General features: G+C 42.2%; 1 protein-coding gene across 1 annotated transcript; it reads left to right on the plus strand.

Annotated features, from left to right (window-relative positions):
- Window positions 1-1,477: 1,477 nt before the first annotated feature.
- On the plus strand, window positions 1,478-11,788 carry LOC308367689 (nucleobindin-2-like; the record flags this gene model as incomplete). The annotated part of the gene is made up of 12 exons (XM_080841671.1): window positions 1,478-1,621; window positions 2,946-3,053; window positions 3,360-3,492; window positions 5,818-5,921; window positions 6,424-6,609; window positions 7,060-7,150; window positions 7,438-7,496; window positions 7,709-7,801; window positions 8,542-8,631; window positions 9,655-9,825; window positions 9,973-10,033; window positions 11,682-11,788. 12 exons carry the CDS (start codon window positions 1,478-1,480, stop codon window positions 11,786-11,788), a joined length of 1,347 nt encoding a protein of 448 aa, XP_080697797.1.
- Between the last annotated feature and the right edge of the window lie 251 nt (window positions 11,789-12,039).

The following is a 12,039-nucleotide window of genomic DNA, read 5'->3' on the forward strand; positions in this document are numbered from 1 at the left end:
TCTGAATAGGAGTGATAAACAATCGCTCGTCTACACTGTTAAATATTGTCTACGTACTTTTTCAGTACGTCCTTTTCTTACGTTAAAATGAACAACTTTGTTTATCTTGAGTTCATTCTTAGGCTGACTTATATTTAGTGTCTGGGGCTGTCAGTTTGCTTACAATTTTAACAAAATATCCTTAGAGCGTGTGTTTATTTTTGTCATCGAAAATGTTCGTCAAATGACATCATGTTTACTTGATAATGAGGGATTGTCAGATATTTGCAACAGACTGATTCATTTATTCATGTCATTGCCTCTCTGAACGCCACGTACCTTTTCCTCTTGCGTCAGGGAGGTCTGTGCATGACTGTTTGATTGACAAATTGAACACTCAATAGATGTCCAACATGAGTGTCATAAACAAGGAAGTAAAGCTTGCTGGCCAATGATACTTCCCTGGAGGCGTGGCCCCCGAGTTGTACGGCACTTTGAAGGTTGCATCTCTAGCCACCGACATTCGACTTGGAGATGACAGGTGGAAACAAGCCTTAATCAGCTCGGTAATACCAAATCCTGAGGAACCATAGAGTGAGAGAGGTAAGCAAGAGGGATATGTTGAAGGGAAGGCGAGGGAAGTAGTAGTTGGGTTTCTTTCTGTTTTTCTGGAAGTTTATCATGCGACTCTGTTTATGTTTCTAACGGCTGTGGGTATAGTCGACCGCTGATGGTCTCTGTGGAAGGAGAGGAGTAGGCTAGCCCTCGATAATCACGTTCCAGATAAATGCGCTAGACAACGTTTGTTTGCGCACGGGTTTATGAAAACCCTTCTCACATTAAGTAGTTTATAAGATCTAACTTGAGGTGACAGGTAAAATGTTAGTATTTTATGGAATTACTTTTTAAAATGCTAACTCAAAAGTGTGTGAGAGATTTATCCAACACGAGTAACAAAGGCGTGATTGGTCTGAGGGAGGTTCCATTGAAGATTAAGCTTAACACCAAGGCATTTCTCTCAAGTACACAAGCCCTTTGTGCATTTTGATGGTTAATTGGCCTTCAAATATTTTCACGTCTAAACATTCTTGTTTAGGTGAGCCAAAAATCTAAATTTGTGAGTGGTATGCATAGCCCATAATTATATCTATCTATCATTATTATTATGATTCATGATAATTGATTGTCTTGTTAAAGTTCAGTGGTTTGAAAAGAGCTCTCCATTCTTGGAGGAAGTGAATATTACAAATGAGTGGGATTGTGACCCACACAGCATTACAACATAACAGTTTTACTTCTGCAAAAAATAATCCCTCCAAGGATAGTTTTTATTTAACTGTATAGCCTTCCACTTGCCATGGTCAGAGGATGGATGTTTTGTCTGCCAGTCTAGCTGTCTACAGATACCAACTCTGTATTGGAAGTGGAGCATATCCATTGCATCCACACCAATGTCCTTTCCCACAAGTCAGTTCCACCTTTCGCCTCTATTTCACAGATGTGGACACGTAGAGGCACACAACATCGCTTTTGGCTGGTGCTGTTCATGTGTATATGGGTGTGTACGGACGCTGTGCCCATCGCCCTGGACAACAAAAAAGTCGACCCCCCGTCAGAGAAGCTGGACCCACCAGAGAGCGCAGTAAGTCACAGGAAGGGATTGGTCGGGATGTGAGACCCAGTTCTGCCCTTGCAAAAAAAATAGCCTTTCAAAATGGCATCTGAAGCTCATAAGGTGCACTACGATATTATTTATTTGAACAGCTTTAGTTTGTACCAACTTGTGGCTGTGTAGTTTATATGTTGCTGTTCTGGTACAGCATAGCTGTTTGGTCACGCCAGCAGGGTACACTGTTATGTGTTTAACTCTGGGCTTGTTTAAGGCAGGAACATAAAGGACTATTCTTAAATTTAAGTGTACAGTGACTTAATACAGACCAAGCCTTCAGGAAAAGGAAAAGTGCTGTGAATTCACAGCAGATTAAAAGAATAACATGAAAATGGAAATTACGTCTAATCTGCTACTGCCCATAGAGATGGACCGTAGGGCAATATGCTCATTATATTATGAATAGCATCGAACTAAGAAACATATTCTTGACATAACTTTTATACAGCCATACTTAATCACAATAACGCAACACACAAAGACCTGAAGTCTAACTTCCCGAACAAAGAAGGCATTCATGTATCCCGTTCATGCGCTTACCTGCGCAAAGTCCTTTTGTGCTGTGAAAAATCGGATTACCTTTACCTTCATAATGTCTTAACCGTAACATGACCCAAGGTGGGGTCAGCAATTTTAACACTTTTTGTGATTTGTTGGAATTTTCCCCTTCACCTATAGTTTCTTCCCAGAGGGTCTTTTTCAGTCAGCTTTTTTTCTAATTCAAATTCAAAAGTGTTTTATTGCCTTGTATTGCAAAGCAATCATTCAATGCATCTGCTATACAGCTCAGTAATCATTGGAAAACAAATTATCTGGCCACCTCTGTCAATGAAGCATATTTTACTCTACTGCCCTGCTCCACAAGGTACTTTGAATAGGTGCCGCTACAAATAGGTTTTAGCATGTTAATTCACATGTGCATTTGTAACATCTTGTTTTGTTATTTACATCTATGTATCTTTATTTATTTATTTTATTGATCTTACAATTCTTGTTTTGCCATGAAATAGTCTTACATGTAGGTGTCTTCGGTCTAAAATGCGCTTAAATAAAATAGTCTTTTAAATTACGCTAAATATACTAACTTAATTGCCAGAAAATTATGTGGAGTCCTACAGTCAAACCAGTAAGGACAAGGAGGCATGTCCATCGTGCGTGTGGATGTCTACTCGAAAAGAGCGTAGGAGGGAATATTGACAGGAAAAGGCCAGAGTTTCAAAACAGCCAGTGTTTGCCAAAGATACACTGCTAACCTTAACTTGCCCTTTAAATGATCTGTGCTTACATTTATTTACAGGACACTGGACTCCACTATGACCGCTATCTGAGAGAGGTGATTGACTTTCTGGAGAAGGACCCACACTTTAGGGAGAAGCTCCACAACACTGACATGGAGGCCATCAAGGTATGAGAAAAACACGAGAGTGGATTTCAACTGGGTCCATCTGGTTAAATATGACAGATGTTAGCCAGGGTTTGCTCAGCTGCTGCTCTGTTTACACACTTAAAGGCCAGCGCTCACAGAGTCGTCTTTTCTTGTTAGCCCACAGCCTCTGTCTAGGCAATAACCCAGTCACCCTGATAGGTAGTGAAGTGATCATTAATGTGTGTGTGTGTGTGTGTGTGTGTGTGTGTGTGTGTGTGTGTGTGTGTGTGTGTGTGTGTGTGTGTGTGTGTGTGTGTGTGTGTGTGTGTGTGTGTGTTATTACAGCAAGGGCAGCTTGCAAAAGAACTTGATTTTGTAAGCCACCACGTAAGAACCAAACTGGACGAGCTGAAAAGGCAGGAGGTGAACCGGCTCCGTACACTCATCAGAGCCAAGCAGGACATGGAGGGAGGGAAAGGTACGTCTGGCCAGTATGAGTGTGTACCTCTGTAGAACAAGTTCATGTCAGATACACCATCTAGTCCTTTTCAAGAGTTAGTTGGTCTATATTACAGGGTTGTCAAATGGAGGAAATGGTCAGCTATTGAGTTTGTGTAACCTTGCTGGAGTGGTGCTTGCCTCTTATCACAACTTTCCCAAGGTTCACTTTAATGTAATGTAATTTCCTGCCTTTTCAATGTTTTTTTTTGTTGTGAAGACTGTTACATTTAAAGTTCAATGGAATCAGGGGCTATGAAGTGTCACTGAGGCTGGTATTCTGAATGAATTCTACATCATGTGCATATTAGTGTAGTGCTTCTAAACAGTTGATAATCTTTGCTTTGTTACACTGGCCCATGTGCTAGATAAGTCCTTGGCATTTTCTGCCTAGAATAGACAACCTGGACCATATAATGAACCATCACCATCTCAGGACTCCTCAAGATTTTATATATAGTTCAGCAGGGATGTTGCAGCAGTTCAGCCAGTTGCACCTCAGTTGTAGAGAATTCCTGTTTATTTTTGGCATTTCTTATGCTTCACGTAGCAGTGTAAAGTTGACTAGGTGTAGTGATTGGATTTGTGTAGAAGCATTACTAGTCAGAAGTACCTCAAATCAGTGGCGTAACTATAGGGAGTGCAGGGTGTGCAGCTGCACTAGGGCCCGTGGCGAAAGGGGGCCCGCTTTTGTCTGACCACTATGACAGGGACATTGCGCCCACGTTTCCAGCGCAACTCCTCGGTTACATCAGCATTCGGCGAGGTGTGCCCTCATGACTGCTGAGAAATCGCTGCTTTAAAAGCAGGGCGTGAACTATAGGAGTTGCGCTAGAAACGTGGGCGCAATGTCCCCGTCATAGTGGTCAGACAAAACTTTTGCCTTTCCAAACAGCTCATCATCTCCTGCAAGTTGAAGGGTACTGCGAGTTGAAGGGTCAGAGGTAGCGTTATCCTGAACACTCCTCACCACAAATCCAAATGAAGATAATAGTACGCCCACCTCTCCGGAGTGTTTCCCATCCTGTGTTGTGTTGCATTGCGTGTTGAGTAAGCGAGAAGTAGGCTACCCCATGCCCTTCAAACACAAAAGTGGCTGCAGGAAGCGGCACAAACGCAAAGAGCAGGAGGAAAGGGTGGCAAAACTGCCAACATTATTTTCATTTGGATTTGTGGCGAGGAGTGTTCAGGATAGCGCTACGTCTGACCCCCAGCCCAACAGCAATGGGGCCCACCAGGGTAGGCTAATCACATAACCTTTACTGTCTGGTATAGCCTAATGGAATGCATTTAGACATGGCTATTAAACGTCATACAATACACGTATAGGCATATAGGCTAAGGCAGCAGCCAGGTTAGATATTGTAAACTATTTTGCAGGATGTAGTCGGAAAATAGCTAAATCTAGACGTAATCGTAATCAGCCAGCTTTCCCAAAGATTCAGTAGTACGCGAGCAACCTGTCATGTCTTCTATGCTTTACACCCCAGTACCCTTCAACTCGCAGGAGATGATGAGCTGTTTGGAAAGGCAAACGTTTTGTCTGACCACTATGACAGGGACATTGCGCCCACGTTTCCAGCGCAACTCCTATAGTTCACGCCCTGCTTTTAAAGCAGCGATTTCTCAGCAGTCATGAGTGCAACAGATAGCAACTTAGATTGTTGATAACCACTTGGTTACATCAGCATTTGGCGAGGTGTGCACGGCTCTGCTATTGTTTCTTACCGTACCTTTTGACCGTAGCCACAGCATAGCGATCATTTTCTTACAACAGATGATTAAGACCTACTTAAGAGCAGTATTGGGCAGTAGATACTGAGTGGATTAGCTACCCTGTCCATCGAAAGCATCCGGGCCAGGGAGTTGAACATTTCTGAAATTGTTGATCATTTTGCTCAACGCAAGGCTCGTAGGATGCCATTCTAAACGTCATGCATGTTATGTTTTTTATACGCCTTATGGTTTTCATGACAACATATTGTAGCAACTCTTAATGTGTATTGTACATCACAAGTACATTTGCCTGTGCCTCTCAAAGTCGCAACATCTTAAGTTTCGCCGGACGATACGACGGCAAGGGGACCTCCGATGGCTGGTTTGCACTCGGTTAAGTCGTTATTACGCCGCTGACTCAAATGGACATGTATTTCAAATTTGTCACATGGGGCATATTTTTACATTTTGCCTTGAATCGAAATGCTTCTGTTTGAGAAGACTGGACTAGATGCTACTGTATATCCCAGTCCAATTTAATCATGAGTTTTGGAAGGTTTGTAAGTCATCCTTCACCTCATGTCTGCAGGTTTGACAATGGACTATGAGGCTCTTCTGAGGCAGTTTGAGCATCTGAACCACATGAACCCGCACACGTTTGAGGTGGAGGACCTGGACCGACTCATCAAATCAGTAAGACTTGTTTTGACTGTTACTGTCATTATTGGGGCTCATTCAGTGAACTTCACTGCATCCATTTTGAGCCCATGCTGCACCAGCTTAGCACATGAAAATAGATTTTACATCACAGGCAATTGTGACCATGACTTGCCTGGTTTATATCTCACAAGAATGTTTAGTCTACATGCATGGTAGGCTACAGTTTGTCATATAGCATTATAAACTCATTAATGAATGGTGCAGTACACACACAACTCACTGGCTGTAATACAAATCTGTAGATGATGCATAGACTGGGTTTGTATCATCTGTCTGTAGTTTCTGTTTTGCAGTTTCTGTTGACGTATCTGTTTTGTTGTAATATGATTTGTATTTGTGTAGTTAAAGGGTGTTTGTGGAAGAATCTGTTTAGTCTGTGTATAGTTGCAGTATGTTGTGTTGTGTTTGTAGTGGTGCTTTGTGCCTGTGCTTTGCTTGTGCTCATTGCTTTTCACTGACAGCTTCTGCCCCTCAGGCCACGAGTGACCTGGAGAACTTTGACAAGGAGCGGCACGAGGATTTTAAACGCCATGAGATGAGGAAGGAGCACGAGAGACGTGAGCACCTGAAGACACTAGATGAAGAGACCAGGAGGAAAGAGGAGGAACACTACGAGGAGATGAGGCGGAAGCATGCAGACCATCCCAAAGTCAACCACCCTGTGAGGAAGACACACACACACACACACACACACATGTATATATATATATATATATATATATTACATTTACATTTATACATTTTTTTAGATGCTCCCTGGAAATCAAACTCAAAATCAATTGGGCTGAACGTGCGTCAACGTGTGTGATTTCAACGTGGTAGAAAAAAAAATACAAAATGTCTTAAGATGGTAATTTTGCACACAGTGTTTAAAAAGTGCATGCCTTGAGGTTATAATTACAATGACTGTTTAAAGTACTTCAATATGTTTTGTTGGGGGGAAAAAAGAGGATCAAATAAAGAAATTCCATATTAAATCGCAATCGCAATAGTGTGGGGGGGGGGGGAGGGAGTCGCAATTAGATTATTTTCCCAAATTGTCCAGCCCTAAATCACACCCATGATCTTGGTGGTGTTTGTAACCAGCTTTAATCTGTGTGTGTGTTTGAAGGGAAGTCAGGACCAGCTGAAGGAGGTATGGCAAGAAGGGGATGGTTTGGACCCTGAGGACTTTGACCCAAGGACATTTTTCAGCTTGCATGGTAATGTCCTTAAATAGCTTGGTTGCAAAGCCCATGCACCGTTTCCAAAAACCACAGCCCACAACCCACAAACTGGACTTCAAAGTATGATTTCCTAGCTGCAGGTTGATGCTTTAAATGTTTAGCCTTCAAGTGTTAAGCCTACATCTTTTTGGTCAATGCTGGTCTGTTGTTTCCTTATTTAAGTATTTCTATGTGCATTTATCTTGGAAAAATTGTTAATAATGATTGAACTTTGTGTGCAGATAGAAAGTTTAATCCGTGTGTCTGTGTTTCTGGGCTCACAGATTCCAATGGAGATGGCTACTTTGATGAGCAGGAGCTTGAAGCACTATTCACTAAAGAGGTCAGTACTTGTACTCCGTGGTGACTCTGTACCAGTTGGCCTGATCGCTAGATAGCAAGAGAAAGTTGTACAAACATGCTGTTGTAATTGCAAATTGGAAAACCATAGAGGATGATCAAAACTCCAACACAAGACTTTGTGTGTGTGTGTGTGTGTGTGTGTGTGTGTGTGTGTGTGTGTGTGTGTGTGTGTGTGTGTGTGTGTGTGTGTAGCTGGAGAAGATCTATGACCCTAACCAGGAGGAGGATGACATGATCGAGATGGAAGAGGAGAGGCTAAGGATGAGAGAACATGTCATGAATGAGGTGAATCCATAAGTACACACAAAACCAATCCTGTAAGTAAGCTCCCCAGCTGCTATGTGATATTTTTGCAGCTGGACTCATAAGAATGTATGTGCGTGTGTGTGTGCCTGCTGTAAGTGATGTGAGTGTGTGGTGTTTTTATATTGAATTAGAGTTCCAAGTACATGTTTGCAGTAAAACACAGCAACAATGGAATTTCACTGAACAGCTGGACACCAAATCATTTGTTGTTTATTGAGAGATTATGGAAAGAACAAAAGAGGTGTTCTGTGACTTAAATAAAAACAATGTGGTCCCTTGAGGGCAACTAGTCACAGCTTTGGTCTTATGGGGAAATCTTTGCCTCTTATGAAAACTGCTATTTTACTTAATCCTTGATGTGAGCAGATGTGAACACAGGTTGCAAGGGGCGAGAGAGAAAGAGTGGTGGCTTATTTAAACCACTAAAAGAAAAGAATCATTTTGTACACAAGAAACTGAACAAAAAATTAGATCTCACAGATTATGTCAGCAAATGCAAGTATGGCCACAATAGTAACATTTAATAAAATGCAACACCATAAATAGGCTCTGCATCGACAAACATTGCACAAAACGAGGACATAGCTCATTGGCTGTCATGTGTCTGTGCAGTGACCCTTGCCTATAAATACATTCTTACCTCCATTACCTCTGTGGATAACTAATGCAACCTGCTCTTAAAGCTCAGCACTTCATTTTAACATCTCTGTTGTTTGTAGGTGGACACCAACAACGACAGACTGGTGTCCCTTCAGGAGTTCATTGCTGCCACTAAGAAGAAGGAGTTTCTGGACACGGATCCCTGGGAGGTCAGATTCCTAAATCAAATAGTCAGGTTTAAGAGCAGAGTCAGTATGTACACATTTTAAACATGTAAGGGGTTTAGCTTTAGATGTGAACTAATGACTACCTCAGAGAGCATAGAAACTCTTGACACTATCCACTTTGATCCCTCTTCAGGAGACGTTTGATGAGCAGCGCACATATACTCCTCTGCTTAACAGTCAGTGCGGGCACATGATGGCAGCACTCCGATCCTATCCGATTCTCTCCATGGGGTCTCCATGGGGGGTTAACTGCTCTATCTCAAAGCACATGGAAGTGACAAAACTAGATCAGTTCAAATCAAATGCGGAATGTTTACATCTGCTACCGTTGATTATACAGTAAATACGTTGTGAAATGAAACAAAACCGTTAATTATACAGTAAATACGTTGTGAAATGAAACAAAAACACACCACAGTTAAAGTTGTATTAGTATTGATTGATTCACATCGATATGAATGGATTACATGACTAACAACGGGTGGAAAAGTAATAAGAAAATATTTGTTCACTGAATTAGCGCGTTCTGTCCCAAACAGTTGCGTTCCAGTTTCTAAGTTTCACTTTCGCTTTCAGTATTTCAACGTGAATGAGAGGGAGCACAAGAACTGAGCGTCTAGCAGCGTTTATCATATCATATACATTATATATGATGCATGTATATGTCTGTGGGCACGATCTCAAGCACGTGCAAAAGTTGTTGTTGTCCAATTTGAATCAGATACGAGAGACACATGCGCGCCCAGTCCAATTACCAGCGGAATCGAATCGTGTGTCTGGGGGTTTACATCGGAGTCCAGTCGGACTCAAGTTGGACACAATGAATCTAGTTCTGGGGAGTCACATGTGTCCAATATCCAATTTAAATCGGACTGAAATCGGAAATTGGACGCATGTGTCCACACTGACTGACATTTTGTGTATGGACAGCCTTGTTTCTGAAGTTGATCAGAGCTAGTTTAACCAGGATATCATTGTTCCTGACTCTACTGTTACTGGTGTCAGACTCTGGAGCAGAATCAGGCCTACACGGACCAGGAGATGAGGGAGTTTGAGGAGCATCTGGCTCGGGAAGAGAACGACCTCAATCAGAAGACTGTAGACCTGCAGAAACAGAGGGAGGAGCTGGAGAGGCAACAGGAGACACTCAACGCACAGAAAGTAGAGTTACAGCAGGTACTAACAGGGCTGTACACAGTATGTTTTGATGGCGTAATCCTCTTTAGTGCAATACTCTGATGGTGTGATGATTTTGTGTTGTCTGATGTTGTTTCCTTGGGTGAGTGTTGTGTTGTTTTAATGGATGTTTGATTGGTTGTGCAGGCGATGGAGCATATGGACCAGCTGAAACAGCAGAAGACAGAGCCTGCAGCAGATGTCAAAGGTGAGGGGAGATCATGATTTATCTGCATGGTTCTTGTCTCTTTTTGTTCGGTTTGAATGCCTTTTGTTTCACAAGGATGGGCTACTTTCTGTAACCCATGCCATGCTGTGGCAGTGCAATTGCTGTGATTCAGTTTACTGATGTTTTTAGGAGAGTCAATATTTTATCTTGAGCGTGAGAACATGAGATCAAGTCTGTCAAAATGAAAAAGCAGATCATTAATACAGTAGGTTGATATTACCTACGTGGTGGGTGTAAGAGTAACACAGAGATTGGTATGGTAGTGGAGGCTTCCCTGCTTCTTTGTTTAAAATCGAATGTGCTTCCTGCCCTTTTCACCTGGCTAAACATAAATGGGTCTGCAGCTCTTATTGAAGCGTCCCCTCCCATTTATAGCTTTTTTCAGTCCATTAGAACTGGTAAAAAGGGGGGTGGGACAGCCACCATAACCGCAGATGCCCTGTGCTGCAGGAGCATCTCGTTTGATGATTTTGCCTCGTTTGAATATCATGCCAAAGTTCTTAAGTGCCAGCCTACTGTTCTGACAGTAACTGTGTATAGGCCACCCAAGCCCATGTCTCACTTTAATTAACAGACTTTACAGAACTACTCTCCATTATCCACACAAACTACAATACGATTATTATCGCTGGTGATTTTAACATACATGTGGATAATGGGAACGACTCGAAGGCCACAGAAGCCACAGATTAGCCATCCAAAACCGAATTTTGCCCGAAATAGCAACTGGTAGCAGACTCAAAAATAATATACAACTAAATATTTAACTCTATTCCCTGAAAGCTGAGTGTACTAGTAACTATTAGCATACTCTAATATACCAAAGGCAAATTAGCCACAGATTAGCTAACAGAAAACCAAATTTCACCCGAAATAGCAACTGCTAGCAGACTCAAAGACATAAACATATCCAGCAGCTGTCTCTTAGTTTGACAATAACCGTACTGAGCAGTCACGGTGCCAGTATGGTTAGTATGTCATTTCCTGTTTAATTATCTCCTTAAAAATCTGTGTGTCTTTACAAGTGTTTGTAACCCCCCCCCCCCCCCCCCCCCCTTTTTATTCCTACTGTAAAGCACATTGTCTTTTGTCTGGGAATTCCCTGCCCCTTCACTGCATTCCATTTGCTCAGTTAGTCTGGCCAACTACTCATTAGCGATCCACTTCATTCACGTAATTGGACACGCCTTTAACCAATCAGACCAACGATACTATACAACGATACAACGATCGGTAATAAAGCAAACACATATTTTTTCTGTATGAATTGTTCCAGGGCAAGTTTCTGTTCTGTTTTCAAAGAAAACTTGCCTTATCGAAGTTTTGCGGTGCTTCGGCGGCCACCATGTCCAATGTTTAAAAACTCTCCGTGCAGTAGATTTTGTAACGTAGCCGTGGTAAGTTTAAATCCGCCAATGGCGCGCCAGGTAGCCAAAAGCCAGTTTGTGATTGGCTCCAAGGATTCTGGAAATCTTGAAATGAACGGCTATCCGAAGTTGGCCAGACCCACTGCAGAGGCAAAATCAATTTGGCCGGAAGAAGTGGGGCGGGACTTCCCAGACTACATTGTCTTACCTCCTGGTATGAAATGCGCCGTACAAATAAAGTTTGATTTGATTATTCCTAGGTAATGTAGTTCCAGTTTCTCCTGGTGAAGGAGCCATGCCAGTACTCCCAGGAGACAGCCAGCCCTTCTCACCTGGGCACCAGCAAGACTCACCAGTACACTCTTAGCATACCCTGCTCTGTGTGTGTGTGTGGGTGTGTGTGTGTGTGTTTACTGTATTTGTTATGTTCTATTTGTTTGTTCGTGCATCTGTTTGAGAATTTGTGTGTGTCTGGGCAAACTCTCTACAGCAAGTTTCCTTATGTCTATTCTAAATCAGCCTGAATGTTTAAGTTGCTTGACCAGAATAGACTGATTATACTGAAAAACATGCATCTGGGGCCAAGGTCCACAACGCCTTCATTATAATATATATATA

This window comes from Sprattus sprattus (genome assembly GCF_963457725.1).
Source record: "Sprattus sprattus genome assembly, chromosome: 7".
NCBI lineage: Eukaryota > Metazoa > Chordata > Actinopteri > Clupeiformes > Clupeidae > Sprattus > Sprattus sprattus.